The sequence below is a fragment of the Diorhabda sublineata genome, chromosome 1 (genome assembly GCF_026230105.1).
Source record: "Diorhabda sublineata isolate icDioSubl1.1 chromosome 1, icDioSubl1.1, whole genome shotgun sequence".
Classification (NCBI taxonomy): Eukaryota; Metazoa; Arthropoda; class Insecta; order Coleoptera; family Chrysomelidae; genus Diorhabda; species Diorhabda sublineata.
In genome coordinates this window covers 35,493,681-35,520,636 of record NC_079474.1, presented here as the reverse complement: position 1 = coordinate 35,520,636, position 26,956 = coordinate 35,493,681, and the positions used below count along the sequence as shown (strand labels likewise).

The window sequence follows — 26,956 nt, the reverse complement described above, 5'->3', positions numbered from 1 at the left end:
TGTAGGTTTTTGGCAATTTTTCTACATTCAAAGATCTATATCTCAGGTTCTAATATAGCTACAGAGTTTGTTTTGATTTAAGAACACTTGCTGAAATACCTTCTTTCTTTTGAGTTTTTGAACACTTAAATCGGTTGAGTTGGAGAGGAGCTAGGCGCGGACATTCAATGTGGAGTTATGGATTTTTGTAGGTTTTTGGCAATTTTTCTACATTCAAAGATCTATATCTCAGGTTCTAATATAGCTACAGAGTTCGTTTTGATTTAAGAACACTTGCTGAAATACCTTCTTTCTTTTGAGTTTTTGAACACTTAAATAGGTTGAGTTGGAGAGGAGCTAGGCGCGGACATTAAATGTGGAGTTATGGATTTTTGTAGGTTTTTGGCAATTTTTCTACATTCAAAGATCTATATCTCAGGTTCTAATATAGCTACAGAGTTCGTTTTGATTTAAGAACACTTGCTGAAATACCTTCTTTCTTTTGAGTTTTTGAGCACTTAAATCGGTTGAGTTGGAGAGGAGCTAGGCGCGGACATTCAATGTGGAGTTATGGATTTTTGTAGGTTTTTGGCAATTTTTCTACATTCAAAGATCTATATCTCAGGTTCTAATATAGCTACAGAGTTCGTTTTGATTTAAGAACACTTGCTGAAATACCTTCTTTCTTTTGAGTTTTTGAGCACTTAAATCGGTTGAGTTGGAGAGGAGCTAGGCGCGGACATTCAATGTGGAGTTATGGATTTTTGTAGGTTTTTGGCAATTTTTCTACATTCAAAGATCTATATCTCAGGTTCTAATATAGCTACAGAGTTCGTTTTGATTTAAGAACACTTGCTGAAATACCTTCTTTCTTTTGAGTTTTTGAGCACTTAAATCGGTTGAGTTGGAGAGGAGCTAGGCGCGGACATTCAATGTGGAGTTATGGATTTTTTTAGATTTTTGGCTATTTTTCTACATTCAAAGATCTATATCTCAGGTTCTAATATAGCTACAGAGTTCGTTCTTTTCTATTATAATGATTTCTGATACTTATTTAATGGATTCGATGCGAGCGAAGCCGCGGGTAAAAGCTAGTATCTATTTAAAAAAATAAATAATTAAAATATTATTCATTTTTCTAATATACTATTTTGCCATTTAAAAACATTCTCAAGATAATTCAGTCAGAGTTCGTCTAAATAACGAGTTTGAAGATGTAAAATACTTTATTTGATAGTCACATATTACAAGGCTATTCAAAAATATTGGCTCATTTTCAATGACAAACGTTTTTGCCAGTCTCTTGTTTTTAAACAATTTAGCACCCATTTTTGGAATATAAAATTTGCTATACACATCAATTCCTACAGTTTTCAGCAATCTTTTGATATCCCCTATCGATTCCAATTAAGTATTGAAGAATTCCCCAGAAAAAAAAACGATAAATGAGTTCTGATTATAATATAAATATATACGACTGTAACGTGGGTTGATAGATTAAAAAATAATATTGGTTGACAGTAATCAAAAACTCGTTAGTAAAATAGTTAGCTTTGGGATATAAAAACTCAAAATATTTACGGAATAACGACATAAAGACGTTATTTTCTCGTTAAAAGTTTTGTACGAAATTTGTTAATCATTCAAAGATTCCAATGAGAGTTTCCTTACCAAAATTACCTAACTTTATAGCAGAATAGAAAGTAGCTTATTGACTTCCAAGATAATTATGAAATTTTAAAAAGCTTCGATCGTTTTATAAATTACTATGTTTTACTTTATATCAAATTGATGGATTCAATCAAAGTTTTCGTTATGAAAACTGTTGAATTAATAAAAATTAATAATAAATTCTGGAAGCAACGATGTTTAATGTCATTTTTATGGAGGAAATGCTTATTTTTTCTATACTGGAACAAAAATAGAGTAATTCCGTAGGCTCTGCACTCACACTTCAAATATAATTAACTGCGTATAAATATATTATCTCGATATAGTATTTTTTGTCCATTGTGAGGAATTTTTCTAAAATCTTAAGGCTATTTCACAATTTAAACGGAAAACAGAATAAACGCGAGCACGGTGCGCTCTAAACGTTCTTAAATGTCAAAGATAGTTCAAATTGTTGCCATGTCAAGTGGCGCTTCGTTGATCACTTTTAAGGTTATGTTTACTAACGAACCAATGTCATATTCGCGTTTATTTATTTATTTATTTATAAATTTTGGGTGTATTTTCAACTTTTATGTACGTCTAGAGCGCGGGTCATATTCGCTTTCATTTTGTGCGCCGTTTTACATTTAGAAAAACAAAATGTTAAGTTAAAATGTCTTAAAAGATTATTATTAAAAGCGTATCAATGAAGTCTTCAACTAAATTGAAAAGGCGTCATCTCATACTAATAGATGATCCGAAAGGGCTTTGTATTACCAAATTGCAACAAAGTATCGATGATTCAAAAGATTAAAATGGTATATTTGTAGCCTCACAAAAACTATGAGTAATATATAAAATTTATTTTTTTCAATAATTTGACTTATGACCCCTGCGCATTTCTTTCAAACCTTCCGAGAATCTCTTGATACCTAAATAGTTTTTTATATTATCCTTGTATTGTTACTGAATGGTAAATTTATCTGTTATTTTTGTTAAACAAACAAACTTTCGAGGATCCTTTTCCTTTGTTACAGGAAACGTTTATTTATTTTTACACATTCGTTATATTGGTTTATTACCGCTAGTTCTGTAAAATAACCATTTATTGCCATCCCTTTTTTGTGTTCGAGCAATCGTTTGTTTATACTTATTTTCGAGAAACATTATAGTCCGGGAGCCAAGTGAAAATTTAGTTAATTGGTGAGATGCATCTGGGAATGATGTAAACGTGATTAACTGGCAGTAAGTCGAGGAAAACCTGGTCATCTGAAGCATTTACATAGACAAAAGATGCTTTCGCTTATCTCCTACGTAATAACTTTCAAAGTATAACTGACTTATGTATTTATTCACAGTTACATATTAGTTATCATCAATAAAATTTTATTTAAGAGGCAAACAATGGAAATATAATTATTTTTTCATGTTCGAGGTACCAGCTGACGTATAATAAACTAAAGTATAGTGATATTGAGATTTTTAGCTGGATGGAGCTTACCGACCACAGATAACGTTCACTAGGTTTCATTATACAATGCTCTGATACATTTTACTAATTATTGCTTAAGAGGAATTTATATTTCTGTTGCTGGCTCACGTGCTACAATATTTAATCTAATTCGACACTTTGGACAATTTTTAAGTAAAACCAACGTTTGAATTTAAACTTATGATAGATATCTTATTAATTATTTAACATGCATTTCAGCTTTCAATAAAACAATGGATCGTCTCCACAAGTACGGAAAGAGTTTAAAAGATTTCAATTACAATAATAAAGAGATCGCTGATGATATTTATTCAGCTATAAATTCCACGCAATTCTTAGGAATTTCGGTAAGTAAATGCTTTCAAAATTTCTTTCTTTGTTGTTAAATAAATAGACCACGGTGACCAAAATACATTCGAGATCTATATTAGGAAAAGATGCAAATAAAAACATTTTTAATATTAACGGTTTTTTTATGTCTCTTGGTCAGATTTGCTCGTTTTCTATTCAAGTAATGCCGTTGAGTGAAATGGCAATATATGTAATTAAATTAAGAAAACCGAGTCCTGAAATTTTCCAGAATGTACTCCTTTCTGAATTATATTTCGGGACTTAATGAAAAAGAGATGAAATTATAGTGAGGAGATGGAGTTTCGGACAAAAATCGTAACACGAGAAGGACTTTTAAACAGAGACGAATATAGTCGAGAAATCGTTTGAGAGAGATGAAAAATTTCGCAGACAAAATCATTTTAATGTCCTATTTATAAAGCCCAATATCATTTATGAAATTGAACGACTTCTACTTTTATCATTATAACCGAATAATATACAAAGTTCAATTCGATTTCAAGTAGAATTATATAAAATGCGTATCGAGATTTTGGAAATAGATTAAAATTGAAATCGGTTTGCATATTTATTGAATTGGTTAAACGGTGGTTAGTAACCCATCTCGGGAGCCTAACGTTTTTCTAAATAAATTTAATATAATACTAGTTACTAGAAGGTTAGATGTTTTTTTCTCTAATCTATAGAAAACAATAAAAAATTTATATAGTTATTGGTATCAAATATTGAATTAATGCTTCTAAATGTTCTTGATTTTAGATCTCTTCTGTTTTAAAATTAGTTTTTTTCTCCACCCATCAAAAAATGTTGACATTTTTGTACTATTTTCAGGTGTAAAAGCCATCAATTCCCCTACCGTACAAAATTTTGCTCGTTACTTAGCAAAACTTTTAATCCTAGGACTAAAAATAATTGCATTTGAGCTCTCTAATTGAAATTTGAAGAAAAAAACATTGTTTCTTACAAACTTAGTAAAACAAACTAATAGGGCAAATATATATAGGTATTTATTTGTTATTTATAGTGATATTGAATGTACAATTATAATAATTATTGCCAAAATTCAAAGCACCACTGAAATTATCACTAACAATTTTCGAACAATTCAAAAGATTTTCATTAAAGTTAGATCAACTCAAAAAATTCTCCGTAACTGTTGATGAAACATTCGAGGAAATATCTGAACAGGTACTTGTACCTTCTTTGTCAGGTTGCAATATTTTTCTGGCTATTTTTCTGCTACCGTACTCGATTTCCAACCTCCATGTCTTTTAAGACAAGTGAGGTCACCGCCACCATCAATAAGAAGTGTAGCAGATGTTCTTCTTAGCGAACTCCTTCCGATTTTCTAACTTGAAAAATTTTGCAATTTCTTGCGGCACGGCACTAATTTTGTGAATGCCAATAACCATTCTTTGACACTTCCTATTAACATACTTCAAAAATAAACGACGTTCCTGTATATTTGATGGCCGTAGTGCAACATATTTTCGAAATAAACGCAAATAATTATCGCCTATAATGGTAATCAAACAAAGTTTCTTGTTTTTTGTCTACAAAATTTTTACGACCAGGACCGAGTCCGTATCCTCAATGTCATCAATTTCCAAATGAACTAGTTCGTCACAACGCATATCCCCTCCAATTCCTAATACTAGAACAACCTTTATTATCAAATATAAATTATCAGGCGCCGATTCACTTCCTCCTTTGTAAAACCATAGACTTTTTAGTTATATATTCTTCACTTTGCCTTTTAACCCGACTGCCAGGAAGGGTTATGTTTTTAACGCGTATCTTGTATGTATGTAATATTCTTTATTACCTTGTACCTTCAGAACCGCTAAACGGATTTTCACATTTGAGGTATCGTTAGATTCGTTTCATTAGCCCAAGTGTTCTTAGATACATTTTAAACAAAAACAAAATGGCGGATTTTGGACGCCATGTTGTGAGGTAAAAAAAATTTTTTTACTACCAAGCATATCGAGTTGAGTATCAAAATGAGGGATTTTAAACACTGATTGTAAATATGTATATAACTTGCAGTTTTAATATTAAATGGAACGATAAATAATAGACGAAATATCTATGGTGCCATATTTAAGTCTCCGAAATGTACATTTGCGGCTTCAACAATATAAAGAAAATGAATCTATATTCGACGGAGTTGATGTTTAACTTTTTGGAGATCTTATGCAGTTGCCTCCAGTGTCTTGCTTCCGTCAGCCAGAAAGGTAAGCAGGAGATACAACTTTTGTGGACATATTAAACAGTCTTCGCGTTGGAGAGCTTACAATGCAGCAGTTATCTATCATAGAAAACCGCAGAGTACCGTTGATAGGGCCATTTGACGATGGAGAAGCTGTCAGAATTTTCCCAACAACTAGACTGGTGGATGCATATAACGCGACTATGACAGAAAAGTTAGAAAAGCTCACAAAAGTATACATCGATAGTGCTGTACATATGGTCAAAAACCACGAGAGGAATACTTACCTGAAGATCCCAATAAAACAGGTGGTATACCAAACCAACTCAAATTAGGTGTAGGCTCTCGAGCCATGCTAAAACGGAACATCAATGTTAACCATGGGCTGGTTAACGGTGCTATGGGTGTTATCCGACGAATAGATTAGCCAACTCTACGCAGAGAGCAGTTGGAGCCGGGAGAACTGCCACAAGCAGTATTTGTGGAGTTCGATGACCCAAATATAACAGGGAACCGACCTGGTATTGGAGTCCGGATAGAGCCTTGTGCTACATGAAATTGAATGCTATGATAAATTATTATCTCTTTGTGCATGCCTCCGAATGTAATTCTGTTTATAATGTTGCAAAAAAGTGAAAAAACTACCGTGCTGATATTTCTAAGTGTACAATATGCAGGTACATTGGTTTGGTACTGTTTCAATTTATGTTTCTGGATTTAAGTACCTAATCATTATTTTTTTAAAATACCATATCATTGAATTTTCATCTTGTTTCAGTCTTTTCAGTTGATTTTTAATTGTAGTTATCCATTTTTTTAATTATTATTTTATTAACAATGCTCCTAATTTTGAATATTTACTAATATCCACACCATTTTTGATATCCAGTGTGGATCGCAACACTGAATACTGTGACCAAAGAGTGGATGGCTTGACGGTCTTCGTTAAATTTGAGAAATACACCATAAGAACACTATCCGCATAGTTTTGCACATTTTTTTTCTTTACACCAATCCATGAGTCGCTGATATGCAAGTTCATAAACTTGGCGAGATTTGGGTGGCAAAAGATTTAGATATACTGCTTCGGCACTACTTCCAATATATCCGCAGGTATATTTTCATCGTGTTCGGGATTCATTTTGAAAGCAGCCCAAAAAACTACTACAAAAATTATATGATTAGTACGTCTACTGACGTCTACTTGACAATCGATATTTACCAACAATACCAGATATCCATGACTACCGACTTGCTATCGCTGTTATCAAATTTACTACCAAATTATTAACGATTTTTGAATAAAACTAAATTTATTTTAATTTTGACTTGGTTGGAGAAAAAATAGTATATATCATACGGACTAAAAGTACCTATTTTTACTCGCAATTTGCTCATAAAAAAATATGCATTTTTAATCCTTATAATATCTTATATATTAAAAAAATTGATGATTTCCATTCCGAGTCCGTTCAGGCGTTCTACCCAACCGATTTGCTTATTTTTTTTTCAATGAAAGGTATTGATGCACAGATCAGCCATAAACCATCGGATTTCATCAAATTTTCACCATTCTCAAGTTATACTCAAATGCGATTTCCCCCTGTACATTACTTATGGGAGTTTTTCACATACACACGTTCTATCCGCAATATCTCAGGTTCTATTCAAGATAGAGACTTCGTTTTGGTTTAAGAAAACTCGCTGAGACACCTTCTTTCTTTTGAGTTTTTGAACACTTAAATCGGTTGAGTTGGAGAGGAGCTAGGCGCGGACATTCAATGTGGAGTTATGGATTTTTTTAGATTTTTGGCTATTTTTCTACATTCAAAGATCTATATCTCAGCTTCTAATATAGCTACAGAGTTCGTTTTGGTTTAAGAACACTTGCTGAAACACCTTCTTTCTTTTGAGTTTTTGTACACTTAATTCGATTGAGTTGGAGAGGAGCTAGGCGCGGACATTCAATGTGGAGTTATGGATTTTTGTACGTTTTTGGCAATTTTTCTACATTCAAAGATCTATATCTCAGCTTCTAATATAGCTACAGAGTTCGTTTTGGTTTAAGAACACTCGCTGAAATACCTTCTTTCTTTTGAGTTGTTAAACAATTGAATCGGTTGAGTTGGGGAGGAGCTAGACGTGGACATTAAATGTGGAGTTATTAATTTTTGTAGGTTTTTTGGCAATTTTTCTACATTCAAAGATCTATATCTCAGGTTCTAATATAGCTACAGAGTTTATTTTAATTTGAGAACACTTGCTGAAACACCTTCTTTCTTTTGAGTTTTTGTACACTTAATTCGATTGAGTTGGAGAGGAGCTAGGCGCGGACATTCAATGTGGAGTTATGGATTTTTGTACGTTTTTGGCAATTTTTCTACATTCAAAGATCTATATCTCAGCTTCTAATATAGCTACAGAGTTCGTTTTGGTTTAAGAACACTCACTGAAACACCTTCTTTCTTTTGAGTTTTTGTACACTTAATTCGATTGAGTTGGAGAGGAGCTAGGCGCGGACATTCAATGTGGAGTTATGGATTTTTGTACGTTTTTGGCAATTTTTCTACATTCAAAGATCTATATCTCAGCTTCTAATATAGCTACAGAGTTCGTTTTGGTTTAAGAACACTCACTGAAACACCTTCTTTCTTTTGAGTTTTTGTACACTTAATTCGGTTGAGTTGGAGAGGAGCTAGGCGCGGACATTCAATGTGGAGTTATGGATTTTTGTACGTTTTTGGCAATTTTTCTACATTCAAAGATCTATATCTCAGGTTCTAATATAGCTACAGAGTCCGTTTTGGTTTAAGAACACTCACTGAAACACCTTCTTTCTTTTGAGTTTTTGATATTATAATGATTTCTGATACTTATTTAATGGATTCGATTCGAGCGAAGCCACGGGTAAAAGCTGGTAATATACTATTTTCTTTAATAATTTTTGCGAGATCAAAATATTTTGACAAAGACTGAAGTTAAGTCGAAACGTCAACTTTTTATCAATCTTTCAAAAAATTGTTTCTAATTTCTACATTCGTATATATTATCGTAATTTGTAATAATCCTGAATTGAAAATAACCTATCATGAAACTAGCTGAGCGACTGAAATTTATGATGTAAAAAATTACGACATAATATACAATACAATATAAAATTATGATACCGCCACTGAAAAAACAAATCAGAATTATGTCTTCTGCCAACATCAAACTACCATATTTCTTCATATTTTCCAAAAAACGTTTGTTAACGGCTGAAAGATGGAATTCCTGCAAAGTTCGCTCGACCGAGTGACGTTCTTTCAGAAATGAATCTTCCCAACTCGTTTTTTTTTAGTAACTTTTTTTACTTTACCAGTGCGAAAAAACGTGAACTGTTTCAATAAAACCGCTTAAACCTGCTATTGATATACCATAATTTTGTTTTGATAACTCAGTCCAACCTCGAGCACTGATCAATAAGCTCCAGGTTATAACTAAGTTCTTTGTTTGAAAAATCCTCCCATTCCTCGTATAAAAAGCTTTTACATAAATTAATTTATTGTCACTTAAATAATAAATAGAGCATCGATTAAATTTGAATAGAAAACTACAAGGTTGTACGTGTAGAAAGAGGAAGAATCATATTATTCGTCAAAACTCCTTTCATATATATTTTCTTTTTATCCATTCGCTCTCGTTTACGTAACAGGAAATTCGAAATTTCATTTAATATCCATTGGAGTATACTTAACAAAAACATCCCAGCAAGTTGCCAAGGAAAAATTCCATAACTCGCGTTATGTATATATACAATGAAAAGATGGTGGTTTCAAAAGGTGGCGCAGGAATTTATCTTTTCATGAAGCAATCTTTTTATAACTTCCATTTTTGTCAAAGAGAAGTTACATCATCTCGTTTGCATTAGGTATCGGACTGGTTCAGATAACAGATAAAACATTATTTTCATTTTATTCGTCTATATATAATATTATTTCGATGTTTCTTGGTAAGGTATTTATCACTATATACATGACAAACCGTTTTTTATTCGATATGGATATTTTCGATTCACATAACTTATCAAATTCCACCTAATTTGATTACATTCCAATTTAAGACCACATAAAAACAACAATATAACGATTGAAGAATGTTTCTGGCGCCGAAGTTATATAAAGGATGTCCCTAAATTAATTAACACAATTTTTTGAAAAATTACACGTAATTTTTACTCGACAAAAAACTTTATTGACAAATATATATTCTATTGTGTGAAAGTTCGTCATATTTTCTTTTCCGGTCATCCTTAACGTCAATTTTTCAAATAACCTCATAAATCCCAATGTTGCTTATATAAAAAATTAAGGCCATAAAGACCATTTATTAGAATTAAGCCGATTACATGTACGAGGACAAATGTTGAGAAAACCTGGGAAGACTAAATGAACTTTTTGTTGCAGGGTTTTGTGGCGTTCAGCTCACAGGGCGACAGGATCGCGTTGACTCAGATAGAGCAAGTGATAAACGGCAGTTACGTTGTCCTGGGATATTACGATACCCAAGCCGACAATCTCACATGGTTCGGCAGGGAAGTTTGGCGAGGTAAGCGACTCACTATATGAATTCGGTTTGAATACGACATCGTTCGAAAACTTGTGACTTTGTAATATAGTCGCGTCCTCAAGAACAGTTCCGATTTTGATGTTTTTTTTTTAATTTTGTTTTTTCATATTCTTTAAAATCAGAAATGGGAACGGAACTATTTATCTGTGATATTTATACACAAAAAAATTTCTACTATACAATATCCATTGAAAACTTGTAAATATATTAATGAATGTTATAAACAATTACCTATAAGTTTGATCTGTGTAGTAATGACATGGAATTAATTTGCGGACCAAAATATAAATTTTTTATTGACCATAGAAAATTCATTATTTTATATACAAAAAAAGTACATTTAATTTTCATTCTCATTTCGCGTTTCGGAGACTTCTTCATCTTCTTCAAGTGGTGGGTGGTTACTGCAATCATTTCCACTGTAAACTATGCAGGCTGGCGAGCAATGCAGACCACTTTTTCTGCAGGCACACGCTGTGTTTACACTCGCTGAATTAATCCTCAAAAGAAGAAACGAGAAGATTCATCTCTTTTATTCTCGTTAAGGTCAAGTAATTTATTCTTCGTATGTTGGGAAGTAACAACAGAAATATTCTGGCGTTTCTTGACTTTTCTTTCAGCAAATAATGATTCAGTGCAAATAAAACAATTTTGGTCCCAATCAAAAGAGGAATTCGAAGATCTTCTTAACTTCAATTTAGGTGGGCTAAGAAATTCTTTTTCATAAAGTTTTCTTATTTCAGCTGAAACACTTTTACGCTCTGTAAAGCGTTTTCGACAACTAGAATGAACAAATACTTTTTTTCCGCTATTGAGAAAATTACTAAGTTCGTCATTTTTCTAATGTATTGCTGTTGTTCTCAATGTTGGCAGTCCCCGAGTCACTTCAGTCAATTTTTCCTGAACTTTAGTTGAGGTACTTGGAACATTTATATTTTCACCTAGTTCGCAAATACAGCAAACGTTCTCTGTAGAATCTACAGCGTCTTGTTCTTCCTCCTATAAAAATAAGTATTTCAACAATTCAAAATTTAAAAAACTTTTACTGACATTATAGGAAGTTATTGATAGGATTTATATATTTTAACTTGAAATAAATACTCAGTGATATTCATATATATATATATTGATTCACTATGAATCTTTTATTTTTATAATCCCTTTTCGAGAAAAGTCGTCACAGGACAGAGTTTAGTCGCAGACTAACTATTTAAAAATATATTTCATTCCAGGTCCAACTCTAGACTATACTGAGTAAAACACATGTTTTCTTAAACAAAGACAACTCAAGTACCTGAGGTTATAAAATCTATATAAGCCTATGGCCCCTTTCACACCAAACGAATCCGAATCAATCTGGATCACTCCGAATCAAGTTGAATCTGATTCGTCATCTCCACTCTTTCACACCTGAATCAACCTGAATCTATAAAAATCCTTTCGTCTTCTTTTTGTTTTCCTTCTTTTAGTTGCTTTTGAGCTATCATCAGGGACGCAGTTGTTTTAAATGCAATAGTGTTTTTTAACACTGGCGTCATAAATTGCACTATTTTCTTTAATTTTTAAAATTAATAACTCCACGTCCATCTCGTATGGTTGTTGATTCAAGACTGACCGGACGAGGAATCTGACAGGTTGAATCAAGTGCGACCTCGAATCAAACCTGATTGAACCAAATTCGTCCGGTCTGAAGGCGGGAAAAGAGTCCCTTCACATTTAAACGGAGCGCTCGAAGCCGAATCTTGGTCAATCAGATTCAACTTGATTCGGAGTGATTCTGATTGATTTGGATTCGTTTGGTGTGAAAGGGCCCTATACCGGCCTCTCATTCAAACTGCACCAATGTGTCTTAAATGTGTTTTCTAAAAAACTTAAAAGCAATAAATTAAAATATAATAGTCCTTTTAAATAAATATTTCTAAGAACCAAAAATATATAAAATAAATGTTTAAAAACTAGAATTCATTTTTGCTAAGAGTCCAACAGACATCATTAATATTTTTTAATGGATTCGTCAGTAAATTAATGAATTTTTCAGAGAATATAATTTATTAATTATATTTATATGTATTAACTTATAAATAAATACCTTCTTCATTATGCTGATATACACTATTCACTCCGATAAAAATTATTATTATTATAAATAATTCACACTGATAATAATTCACTGTAAGTAAAAAAAAAAATTAATACTTGAAACTTGACGAAGCGTGCAGTTACTCTAAAGAGTAAATGAATATTGAGTGAAATAAGCAGTAAAAATATAAAACTAGTCAAACATCTGCTCTCAGACCTCGAATTCTTTCATCAGGTAGGGACTACCTAAACAACAAAAAGGTAAATTTCTATTGTACGAATAGTACCTATACCTCACAAAACTTTCCAATGCAACATTAAATCTTATATATTAAAAAAATTGATGATTTCCATTCCGAGTCCGTTCAGGAGTTCTACCCAGCCGATTTGCTTAATTTTTTTTTTTTTTTTCAATAAAAGGTATTGATGCACAGATCAGCCATCAACCATCGGATTTCATCTAATTTTCACCATTCTCAAGTTATACTCAAATGCGATTTCCCCCTGTACATTACTTGTGGGAATTTTTCACATACACACGTTCTATCCTTAATATCTCAGATACTTTTCAAGATAGAGACTTCGTTTTGGTTTAAAAACACTCGCTGAAACACCTTCTTTCTTTTGAGTTTTTGAACACTTAAATCGGTTGAGTTGGAGAGGAGCTAGGCGCGGACATTCAATGTGGAGTTATGGATTTTTGTAGGTTTTTGGCAATTTTTCTATATTCAAATATATATATCTCAGGTTCTAATATAGCTACAGAGTTCGTTATGGTTTAGGAACACTCACTGAAACACCTTCTTTCTTTTGAGTTTTTGAACACTTAAATCGGTTGAGTTGGGGAGGAGCTAGGCGCGGACATTCAATGTGGAGTTATGGATTTTTGTAGGTTTTTGGCAATTTTTATATATTCAAAGATATATATCTCAAGTTCTAATATAGCTACAGAGTTCGTTATGGTTTAGGAACACTCGCTGAAACACCTTCTTTCTTTTGAATATTTGAATACTTGAATCGGTTGAGCTGGAGAGGAGCTAGGCGTGGACATTCAATGTGGAGTTATGGATTTTTGTAGGTTTTTGGCAATTTTGCTATATTCAAAGATCTATATCTCAGGTTCTAATATAGCTACAGACTTCGTTTTGATTTGAAAACACTCACTGAAATATCTTCTTTCTTTTGAGTTTTTGAACACTTAAATCGGTTGAGTTGGGGAGGAGCTAGGCGCGGACATTCAATGTGGAGTTATGGATTTTTGTAGGTTTTTGGCAATTTTGCTATATTCAAAGATCTATATCTCAGGTTCTAATATAGCTACAGACTTCGTTTTGATTTAAAAACACTCACTGAAACATCTTCTTTCTTTTGAGTTTTTGAACACTTAAATCGGTTGAGTTGGGGAGAAGCTAGGCGCGGACATTCAATGTGGAGTTATGGATTTTTGTAGGTTTTTGGCAAATTTTCTACATTCAAAGATCTATATCTCAGGTTCTAATATAGCTACAGACTTCGTTTTGATTTGAAAACACTCACTGAAATATCTTCTTTCTTTTGAGTTTTTGAACACTTAAATCGGTTGAGTTGGGGAGGAGCTAGGCGCGGACATTCAATGTGGAGTTATGGATTTTTGTAGGTTTTTGGCAATTTTGCTATATTCAAAGATCTATATCTCAGGTTCTAATATAGCTACAGACTTCGTTTTGATTTAAAAACACTCACTGAAACATCTTCTTTCTTTTGAGTTTTTGAACACTTAAATCGGTTGAGTTGGGGAGAAGCTAGGCGCGGACATTCAATGTGGAGTTATGGATTTTTGTAGGTTTTTGGCAAATTTTCTACATTCAAAGATCTATATCTCAGGTTCTAATATAGCTACAGACTTCGTTTTGATTTGAAAACACTCACTGAAATATCTTCTTTCTTTTGAGTTTTTGAACACTTAAATCGGTTGAGTTGGAGAGGAGCTAGGCGCGGACATTCAATGTGGAGTTATGGATTTTTGTAGGTTTTTGGCAATTTTTCTATATTCAAAGATATATATCTCAGGTTCTAATATAGCTACAGAGTTCGTTATGGTTTAGGAACACTCACTGAAACATCTTCTTTCTTTTGAGTTTTTGAACACTTAAATCGGTTGAGTTGGGGAGGAGCTAGGCGCGGACATTCAATGTGGAGTTATGGATTTTTGTAGGTTTTTGGCAAATTTTCTACATTCAAAGATCTATATCTCAGGTTCTAATATAGCTACAGACTTCGTTTTGATTTGAAAACACTCACTGAAACACCTTCTTTCTTTTGAGTTTTTGAACACTTAAATCGGTTGAGTTGGGGAGGAGCTAGGCGCGGACATTCAATGTGGAGTTATGGATTTTTGTAGGTTTTTGGCAATTTTGCTATATTCAAAGATCTATATCTCAGGTTCTAATATAGCTACAGACTTCGTTTTGATTTAAAAACACTCACTGAAACATCTTCTTTCTTTTGAGTTTTTGAACACTTAAATCGGTTGAGTTGGGGAGAAGCTAGGCGCGGACATTCAATGTGGAGTTATGGATTTTTGTAGGTTTTTGGCAAATTTTCTACATTCAAAGATCTATATCTCAGGTTCTAATATAGCTACAGACTTCGTTTTGATTTGAAAACACTCACTGAAACACCTTCTTTCTTTTGAGTTTTTGAACACTTAAATCGGTTGAGTTGGGGAGGATCTAGGCGCGGACATTCAATGTGGAGTTATGGATTTTTGTAGGTTTTTGGCAAATTTGCTACATTCAAAGATCTATATCTCAGGTTCTAATATAGCTACAGACTTCGTTTTGATTTGAAAACACTCACTGAAACACCTTCTTTCTTTTGAGTTTTTGAACACTTAAATCGGTTGAGTTGGGGAGGATCTAGGCGCGGACATTCAATGTGGAGTTATGGATTTTTGTAGGTTTTTGGCAAATTTGCTACATTCAAAGATCTATATCTCAGGTTCTAATATAGCTACAGACTTCGTTTTGATTTGAAAACACTCACTGAAACACCTTCTTTCTTTTGAGTTTTTGAACACTTAAATCGGTTGAGTTGGGGAGGATCTAGGCGCGGACATTCAATGTGGAGTTATGGATTTTTGTAGGTTTTTAGCAATTTTTCTACATTCAAAGATCTATATCTATATGTTGTTACAAATGCACTGGTTCTTTAGCTAAATAATTCTATTTAGAAAATTGGTGAAGAAAATCGCCTTGACATGACTTGACATATATATTAGTGAAAAAAAGGAACCACGGAAATAATATTAATAAAATATACTTCTCGTCCACATATGTGTAAGCAAAAATAAATATTTGTAGTGTATACAAGTAACACATAAATGTTTTTTTTATTTTAATATTAAATTATTGTTAAAAACTTTTTTGTAACAACTATTTGTTACAATAAGATTAATATATGAAGATTTTTTTACAAAAAAATAGAGACCAAACTGAATTTTTTATATAAATGTCGTTGATATTATTTAAAAAATACAAATAGGTCCGTCTCCCCGCTTTAAGAGGTTTCTGATTTTAAATAATATAAAAAAACTACTTCAATAAAAGATTTGTAAGCTAAAATATTCATACTAAAAATTCCTAATTCCAAATTTATATTTGAAAGATCAAAAATATAATTTTAATACATGTGAAGTCAATCAATCAATATATTAGATTATTGAATTCACAAAAATATTATTTGATTAGTAGTAAATATATTTCAATGTAAAATGGAGTTATCGATTTTATATTATGTTCGTTATGATCCCTTTTACGAAGTCGAATACTAAATTACGGTCATTTAACCGAAAAAAGATCATAACATGATGGAATATAAAAAGTTTGATATCATCAGGATTTACTTTTTGCTATCTTTCAATGATAACAATTTCAAGCTTACTTTATTCCGATTCTAACTCACTTTGATTCCAGAAAAAACTTTTATGTTCCTTATCTATTGATCTTATTGGTGGTTTGATATTTTTATATAATATGTACGACGTCTTTTTTCCTAAACTTTAAAAAAACGTGGCAAAAGTATTTTTTTATCTAAGAAATTGAGTCTATACAATAAATACATCCTACTTTTATTACCAAATATATTTATATAAATTTTTAGAATTGTATTAGAATTAAAATACAGTATAAGTAACGAATAAATTCATTTACTAGTTAATATACACCCCACAAAAATTATCGTATCACTCATTATTTTTTAAAAATTTTATATGTGTTGCCTGTTTTTCGAATTTTATTATTATTACGAATTAAAACACCAATAGATACGCCTTTTGTAACATTTATTTTATATCAGTTTTATCTACAGAGGACAAAAAGTTTGATTTGCCAAAACATAGAAAATATCAAAAAAATTTTAAAAAACATCTATACAAAAAAATGAACGGTGCTTAAACTGAAACCAGTCAATGATTTTTTAATAGCGTGTGTTGCCGCCCTTCACTCTAATTACAGCTTCCATTCGTTTTGGAAGACTTCTGAACAAGTTCTGGACGTATCCTTGCGGCATGTTTACTCAGAAGCTAAAAAGAAAATTCTGTAGATCATCTAGTGTTCTTATTGGTGCCGGATGTTGTTGAATTTGCCATCCTAGATGGTCCCAGACATGCTCTATTGGGTTAAGGTCCGGGCTACGTGTAGGCCAATTCACGGTGGGTATCTCGACCTCTTCTAAGTACTTGCGAACCCTTCTAGCAGCGTGTGAACGTGCATTAGCACAGAGTTGTCATTGATATGAGGCATATAGGGCACTACATGGGGTTCTAGGATATTGGTCATGTACCTGTCAGCATTTAGTCTACCATCATTCACTGGTACTAACTTCGTGCGACCCTCGAAAGAAATTCCTCCCCAAAACATGATACAGCTACCACCAAAGCTTTCAGTTTGACAAAAATTAACCTGATCGTGCCGTACACCACGTCGCCTCTATACTGGTACACGCCTATCTGATTAATACAGACAAAATCTTGATTCATCCGTGAATAAAATATTGGACTAATCTTGAATATTCCAATTTGCGTGTTCTCGAGCAAATTCCAATCTTGCTACTCAATGTTCTCTGGTAAGACGTGGACCTCTAGCTGACACTCTGGCACTCTGTTCGCAGCCTTCGAGCGGTGGTATGCTTAATTCTTAACGCCGTTAACCTCAAATAACGATCATCTACGACCGAAGTTACCCTTCCGCGGCCTTGTCCGGGTCTTCTGGTTCTCTGAATATGGTGCTTTGTTGAACTCTAATTACCCCGGCGACGTATCTTTGACTGCGGTAATCTTGTATGAGCGCGATGATTCTAGCGGCTTCTTCATTCGTCACATGTCTTGTTAAACGTTGAGGCGCATCCATTATTAACAAAATAAATTTAAATTTTCACTATACAATAACACAATTAGCTTAGAAAGTTCTCGATCTCAATGCGTTCTCCAAGATAGAAATGATTTACTCGAGCATTTTTGTTTCCAAAAAGTTTGTAAGAAATTGTGATATTTTTTTGCCCGTGCTGAGAAACCAGAAATATCTATTGAGTTGATACATATACAGATTGTCTCAAAAAACTAAAATTAAGTATTAAAAATATCTTTGTGGGGTGTATATGTTACAGGAAAAGGAGATTCTCCAGTCAGAGTTGACTCTTCCTAGATAAAATCTCGACTCTTACTGGACTTTTTAGTAAAAGTTGATTAAAAGGGAAAAGTGATAAATTTTGAACAACATTTACTAGACAGAGTTGACTAGACCTAGGGAAAGTATACTCTTACTGCCTTGAGTTAGTAAAAGTTGACTTTTTGCATGGGGAAAACCGATTTGACCTTGGTAAAGTCGACTCTTACTGATATTTTCAGGAAAAGTTTACTTTGGAAGCCGAGCGTTCTAGATTTAGCTTTTCTCGAAACACTTGTTCCTTGGAGTCCCGCATAATTATTACACTCTGAAAGTGTATTAAAATTCAAAGACACGCTGAAATTAATTGTAGTCCAGGAAACGAAGCGAAAACTTTTGTATTGAATTAATTGTAAGACTAGCAAGGCATCAATTTTTAAAAACATATCATGGAAACAGAAACAACAGAAACAGTGAGTGATCTGAAAAAAACGATTAAAAATGAAATAGTATCTGAAAAGAAATGAAGAAATGAAAGAAAAAACAGATTCCGCCTCGGTTTTTGGCTGTCCAATTAGCGTAAGATAGCTCAAATTCGGAGAATCACGACATACATTAAGTAGATAACTTTACAACTTTAAACTACTTTGTTTACTGGGCTATTAATGAAGTTTTATAACAAACTGCAACTAATTATTAAAATGTAAACACTTACTGAATTCTTGGTCCCTGTTATTAATAGTATTAAATAGACACTTGAACGGGAAGACAACGGTAAAGACAGTAAACAATTAGAGCTGGAATAAACAAAAAACAAAACAAAGATATGCTCGCGCAGTTATATGAGAAGAGCAACATCTCGGAATAAACTTTTACTAAACCACGGTAGGTATAGTTAACTCTTCCTAGGTAAAGTTGATCTGTTTATTCTGATCCAACTTTTACTGAAACTTTTAGTAAGAGTTTACTCTTCCTAGGCAGAATGAACTCTCCCTAACAATCTACTTTTCCTGTAACATATATAAAATATAGATCTAGAGGTACGTCCAGTAATTGGATACATTTCATAAAATAATAAAATAATCTTTTATTTTTTTCTAAATTTTTGTTGTTTAGTCCAGTATTACAAATGAAAGTAGTAAAACAACAATCAATAATCACGTTTTTTTGATCCAATTTATACCAATTTAAAAAATTAGATTAGATCGTTGCTGAAATCAGTCATGATCTCTTTATTATATGCATTATTTTATACTATATAATTTCATTTTTTAAAAGATTTACACATTTGTTGTGACCCTCGTCAATTTCTATTTGCCCTTTTCGGATTTCGAAAGGATATTAATTAGGATAAAGATAATTTCAGACGAGCATAGATGTCAGGTCCGAATTTCTATAGAATGTCGACAATACCATGGATTAAACGAGAATTAACATTTTATCACCGCGTAGTGATACAAAAAATTCCAATTTGAATATTTGGTGGTTCATCAATAGTATCGACGTTTTTGTAAAAAATTACGATGAAATCGAAGCAAACCAAAATATTTAATCACGTAATTTTTCTACAAATAATTAGGAGGGTACATATAACTCCAAGAAAGCTTCTTCTATTATTAATAATATTTTGAGCAGCTATGATCTGTTATCCAGTAAATCTCATCAAGATCATAGTAATTAAATACCTATATCAGCAAAAGAACTTCCAAAAACATTTATCAACGGGAATAATTGAATTTTTAACCTAAACATTCTGTAGCATAAATAAAAACATATGTATTTGATTCAAATAAAAATATGACTGAGATACTATATGTCAGTAATGAAATAAATCTTTTTGGTAGATTTAAGGACGTCATAAACCGAACATTTTATTCCGTTTCCTTCAACAAATACTTTATCAGAAACGAATCCTTACGTTTCTTGCATATCAAAATAAATTTACTTAGAACTTAGTAGAATTTTTAATGAATGTTCAAAGCAAAAGATATTTCCTATCCAATTTTGGGTTATTACTTACAATATTTATTATTTATAAATCCTTAAGACTGAAACAATGTTTTTACGAGGATTACGATTAAGATTTACGAAATAATTTTGTATAGGACGTTATTGAATAAAACTTTTTACTTATTTTGTTAGCTTAGATATTTAACATTGCATGTAGTCAAAAAACCTTTCATTCCTTTCCGTTTAAATTTATGGTACATTCGATTTTACTTTTGAAAACGAATCATGAGACAATGTAGAAAAAAATTGATTTTTCCAATTCTTCTTGGTTGATAGGAGCATTTTTTTCTTTAAAAAATTCTATTATAATAATAAAACAAGAATCTATTTATTCGAATATATTTCGGGGCTAAACCTTATAGCCATAATATTCCTTTGATATCTAATTTGCATTTTCTCTATTGGCGTTAATTTTGTTTCAAGGAGCTATCGTGTCGAAGATAATGTGTTTATTTAATCAGGTTTACTGTTCCTCGACGATATTTACATAAACCAATTCAGAAAGTTTATCTTGGCATCATTTAGAGTGAGCACTTGGATTCTACTAGGATGATTTCATACAAAAAAAGTGTGATTCTGCTATTCTACAAATGATAACTATTTTATATCAACGTATTTAGGAAGTATCCATCACCATCTTTTATGGCCGGATATCACATTTTTATCGTATTTCATTGTGGATACGATGTAATAAAACGTGGTTTCAAATTACTTACGATCTAAAGCTTTCATTTTTGAATGTCTCTTCTAGCAAACATTTAAAGAAATGTACCCATATCAGTTTTTGCGTATCTTACAAAAAATGAAACAAAAAATTCCCTATACAATTTTTTTTATCTCATACACGTGGAATATTTTTTATTGTTAATCATGATTTGGTTAATTTATATTTAGTTACTGAGGTACTTTTTAGATTTGGTAGATTTGCTTAGAAACAAAAAAAAAATGGAAATTCATATATTCCGATTTTTCATAATTGATTTTCATATAAATTTATATATATAAATATATCGAATTTTAATGCAAACGCGTCAAAAATTATATAAAAACATATTAAACACCTCCCCCCACTTTTCAAGTTAATTTCAATAATGTGCGACAGTTTTTAATTACTTTTTATCCTCAAAACGAAATTGAAACTATTAGATAATAATATTATTCTTTAATATTATAATAATTACTCTTATTGAATGCTTTATATGAACTGAAAATCCTCTGGGCAATCTCTCAAACTTCCTGCGCGATTTCAGACGAAAACACAAGATTCGTGAATCAGTATTAAAAGAATCACCTCGGGGAATATCCACCTGAGTTCCTTTTTAGATAAGAGACTACAAAGAAATTTAAATCGCCCACAAAAATCTTACCGTTTCATAAAATATATTGAACGTTTTATAATATTTGAATTCCACCGAAATATCTATATAAATAACCAAATGTTAATTAAACCATTTATCAAATTGCCTCTCCGTTTTATTGAATATTTAACTTTCTCCCATCCATTCTCCATCTACATAAATATGCAGTTTGCAGCTTGTGTCACTGATGACATAGTGCTAATTACATCTTAGCCACGGCTGCGAAGTTATAAGTTATTAACTTTTAATGACGCATCAGCGTCAAGTGAAGTAAGTCCGTTGTAATAAGGAAATGGAAACAACAAGTGATAGATAATCGTTTATTTTTCATTAAAAGACTTTTTTCTACGACCGTGCGTCGTTTAACCCACTTTCCCGCACGCATTTTAGTTTTGAAATTATAAATTATAAATATGCAAATTTTGACCTTATTAGATAGTTTTTTACTTCTGAGATTATAATTATTGTTACTACAGGTAAATAAGTCACAAAACAACTATCAAACCACCCGGGTTTGATATCAGTTGCTATGACAACCTAGGCGTATAATTGTTACTAAAACGTCAAAGTTGTTCAAAACGTCTTGGAAGAGACCGAATAAGTACAATCCTCTTCTAAATTAAACCACATTAAACCGAATCCGATACAATAATATTAATGGATTGATCCGACGAAGAACTTCCCGAAGCCATTTTGAAGGCTGCAAATGAAGCTAATTCTGAGCTGTTACCTGCCAAATCCAGACTAAGGTATGAGAAGCAATATGACCATTTCCTTACAAAGAAAAAGGGGCCAAAACTTATAAGGAAGGTTTTGATAAAACAAAATTTGGATATAGGAAACTTCCATAAACTAACTTCGTTTCTTAAACAAAAAAATATTGGTTTTCGAGCTCAGAAAGTTTTTACCAAAGAAGATATATCCAGGGTTATGCTGGCTCCCGACGAGGTATACCTGATGATTAAAGTGAGTTCCATTTTTGCACTGGCTGGCGCTCTCCGCAGATCCGAGCTTGTAAATATCACTGTCGACGACATTCAAGATAAAGGCAACCTTATTGTTGTGAAAATTTCTGATTCCAAAAATTATTCGTCAAGATCATTTGTTTTATCTGAAGGAATAAATGATGGAACCTATTTGACGCTGTACAGAAAGTACGCAAATTTACGACCACCTACCACTCCACACCGCCGATTTTTTATTCATTATAAGAATGGTTGGCGTAAACACTTTTGGTAAGATGCCAGCAGAGATTGCCGCATATTTACGCCTACCTAATTCGGAACCTTATACATGACACAGTTTCAGACGTTCTTCGGCAACGTTCCTAGCAGACTCCGGCGAAGAAATAACCAACTTAAAGCGTCTCGGTGACTGGAAGTCTACAACTGTCGCTGAGGGCTATTTGGAGGACTCCGAGAATCAGAAGAAAAAAATATCAAATAAAATTCTCTGTACTACAAATGACTTAAAACCGTTGCCGTCATCGTCATCGTCATCGTCATCTTTATGCGACCTGCAACCGACGTCATCCTCATCGACGTCATCTACCTTCCAGTTGAAACCAAATAATTCCACTGGACCGGCAATTCTTACTAGTCTACAGAATGCAACAAATTGTGTTTTAAATATTAATATTTTTATTAGTTTTTGGTTAAAGTTTTGTATATTATTATGTTTGTTGGATTAAAATAATTTTAGAAAAATGGGTTGGTATACTTTTTTGTATATACGGTCGTAGAAAGAATAATGTTCGGGACAACTGCAGTCGCGTGCGGGAAAGTATCACTTTCCGCACTTGTTATAAAAATAACTATTTTTAGTACGTTTCACAAATCACCCTTAATAGAAATTATATGAAAAAGATTTATCCACGGGCCATTTGGATTATTCATCGCAAACTATATTTAGCTTTAAATGAAATATTAAAACCTAGTCTAGTTATGCGTCATCATTGCATTTCATTTTTAATAACTGCAGTAATTGCTAAGAGAGATAAGCTCCACCTCGTGATTACGTAATAAATATCTAACTCGGAGTCTTGAATGTACATAAATTACGTAATATTATCAATATTTTTGACAGAATCACCTAAAAAATCACATCCATTTTAATGCCAAAGAAAGATGTCGATAGAGATGCGACATTTCATTTAACCCTTTATTACTCAGATAAAAGTGGTACATAAAGGGATAACGTAGATGTGTGTTAAGATGAAGACGTGAAAAATTTCTATAGAATTCAATTAGAAGGATTGAGCGGTCGGAATTTGTAGTTCTATGCGTATGATTCGAAAAGGCAATAACCACATTCGATCTCTCGATTATCTATTAATATTCTGTTCCAGTAATTCAATCAATCTAATTGGGTTATCGTTATAACTTTGAGGTATTTATGAGTAGTAGGATTTATTAGATATACGTGTAGGGATTGAGGTAATAACCATAACGGGTTTAATATTTTTTAGACTTTTAGACGACGCCATCTGAAAGTTGTTCGTTCTGTATTCATTTGACAGTTCCGTACTGCAAAACACTTTTGGGACGCTCTGGAGTGACTCTAGGCACTTTAATGTTGACAGTTGACAGTTTCAAAAGGATTTTAAATTTTTAATTTTCTGAAATTGTTTGTTTTATCCGAAGTTTTGTCTAAATTAATGAATAACAATGAATGATGATGAAAAAGAAAACATCAGCGATGTAGAGTTACTCGTATCCACGCCACTTGATGTTTATAATTCTCTATTATTTATTTACTTTCCTCAGTGTAATTGAAAAAGTTTTGCGTCGTCTAAAAAATGTTGTGTACGTCACGGCTGAAATACTACTTTATAACACTTTCAGGCATACAAATAACTATTACGACCAACTTTTCATCTTTTTGATGAGAAATAGTAACTTTTAATGAGAGAAAAAGAGAAAAGTTTTACCTTTTGTAAACGAAAACACATTTTTCATCTTTATTTAAGTATTCCAATTATCAAAATTCAAACTCCGTTACAAATTAATTAACTAGATTAAAGAACGATTCTAATCGAAGAAGCTCTCATCTTCTGGAAACTTATAATTTCGTTTATAAAATTCAAAAAGTGAATATTTTAATTTGATTACCAGAGACTAATTTTATTCTCTAACTTTGACACTAATAAACTAAATATTTTCTTATAATTTGAATTTTGTGGCTAATACAGACTCTGGAGGAGTGAAGTTGATTTCTATTATAAATTATATAATATATATAAATTACGTCACACGTTACGGGGGTGAGATGGGATCAACTAAGTGTGACAAGGGGGTGGAACTGGTACTAAAGTTCGTGAAGTGACTTTACAACCCAAACGAAAACGAAATAGCTGCTACGTCAGTTAATATAATTCTAATGACATTTTTTTGTTTCGTTAATTGTTTGATTTGATTACTTTATTACGGAAAAGATAAAATAATTGATATCTGTAATGGTAATAAGGGATAACTTGGTCCAAATGATATATAAGCATTTTGTTACAGCTGGTAAAGTTCCTCAAGACAGAACTATCATCAGAAGAATATTGAGAAACGTATCCTTACCGCTGTTTATTTGCATGTGTATCATATCCAGCATTGGAATTATTATAGCGGCAGTTTTAATAGGATTTAATATTTGGAATAAACATAGAAGGTAAATAGTTTTTTATAATTATATAATATTAACGTATTACCAAGTCTCTTTCAATATAATACATCGCCCAACATTAAAGCCGGATCCACATCTCATAAATTTTTGTACTGCGAAGCGTTCTGCAAAATAATTATCAGTACTACCTAATAAATGAGTTAGAATTAAAGAAAAAATGTGCTGTTTTCATCATTATGAATCACCTTATTACCAAAGGAGAGATTGTTGAATTAAGAATCTGTATGTGAATAGAAATTGATATTTTCTAAACGTTTTATACCTGGTTAACCATATTATCAAAATTTCTCTTGAGGTTTTGAGGCCCTAATAAATTTGATTGATCAAAACTTGCAAAACAAGACATATACTTTCGAGAATGCGTTCTGTCTAGGTTACTAAAAAAGATCTATGATCATTTTTTTGTTAACATTCTATGTTTTTATTTGTAATTTTCTAGATTAAAATCTATGCGCGCAGAATATTTATAGACGACATTCAAATGTATAGAGAAATTAATTAAATATTCGCTTCAATTACTTTTGAGGAATGCCGTTATTAATTACAGCGTTTGCCAGAAAGTTGGGAAACCGCATAAACGTGTAAGATTTGCAGGAAATAATATTAAAGTTTACATGGATAAGCATCGTTTAATCCGGTCAAAGATAAACGGATTCGCTTGTTTTAGCTACTTTTTAAGAGTACGTCATGTCAGTCTAAAATTTATTCATTTCCAAAAAGCGGGGTTTTTGAAAATGATAAATTATTACACAGATAAATCCATTTTTTTTTAATGTTACAGGGTGATTCAGTCTTCTCATCCGATTTGTAATACTATAATGTTGTTTGGTATAATAGTGTGTCTCGCCGCGGTATTTCTACTCGGTTTGGATGGGAGATTCGTTAATCCCGAAGCGTACCCTCTAGTTTGTCAATCGAGAGCCTGGTTCTTATCGACAGGTTTTACTTTATCTTTCGGAGCCATGTTCAGCAAAGTTTGGAGAGTCCATAGGTTTACCACTAAAGCTAAAAGTGATCCCAAAGTGAGAATGGTGAGGATATCATACGATATAAAATATAGTTGATAATTAGAAATATATTTTAGAAAAAAGTTCAACCATGGAAACTGTACTCTATGGTATCCGGCTTGTTGACGATTGATTTTATTATAATGATCAGTTGGCAATTGTTGGATCCTTTGCAGAGACGCATCGAAATATTTCCATTAGAGCCTCCCGTTTCAGCTTTGGACGACGCTCAAATTAGACCGGAGCTAGAACACTGCGAAAGCCAACACAATAACGTTTGGTTATCTGTTATTTATGCTTATAAAGGTTTAGTTTTGGTGAGTATATATTTCATATACATTATATAAAATAGCCTTGATCTGGATGTATAACAAGCGAAAACCGTAATAGAAAAAGGTATTTATTTCTTCGTCAAACAATTCGAAATTTTGTTAAAATCTCTTGTACTATCTATTCGCGGTTTAGTCAATTTCCTTTCGATAAAATAATCAGAACTAATCCCATGTTGGCGTAAATTACGCGAAACCAGACCCCGTTGTTTGTTCTTCCACAACAGTGGAGTTTCTTTTGTTTAAATTGCACCGACGCTCAAAAGACTCGAATTGATTATATGTATAAATTGAGTATAGTAGAGTGAAAAATGAGCAGCCAAAAAAAAAATAACTAACAACGGCATATTGCATAATAAAATGATTAATACGTTAGTTGAAATAATAGTTTTTACAAATCTGATTTGGTTAATAATAGAATGAACCAGAAACAAAAGAAATTTGTGAAAACTAGACATTGATCGGCCTAATCGGTTACATCATCGACTACGCTTGTGTAGACCTTATTTTTTATACATCTCCTTTATTATTTATTATTGAGAAAAATATAATATTTCTCGAACG

The 26,956-nt window shown here is 32.2% G+C and overlaps 1 protein-coding gene across 2 annotated transcripts in view; it reads left to right on the top strand.

Moving 5' to 3' along the window:
- The window catches only part of LOC130449223 (gamma-aminobutyric acid type B receptor subunit 1), a 108,144-nt gene that overhangs the window by 71,565 nt on the left and 9,623 nt on the right, over nucleotides 1-26,956 (top strand). For both annotated transcript variants that reach the window (XM_056786917.1, XM_056786910.1), the window contains exons 7-11: nucleotides 3,344-3,471; nucleotides 10,133-10,274; nucleotides 24,891-25,041; nucleotides 25,838-26,087; nucleotides 26,141-26,380. In XM_056786917.1, the coding sequence (XP_056642895.1) occupies nucleotides 3,344-3,471; nucleotides 10,133-10,274; nucleotides 24,891-25,041; nucleotides 25,838-26,087; nucleotides 26,141-26,380 (911 nt within the window). The remainder of the gene's footprint in view (nucleotides 1-3,343; nucleotides 3,472-10,132; nucleotides 10,275-24,890; nucleotides 25,042-25,837; nucleotides 26,088-26,140; nucleotides 26,381-26,956) is intronic.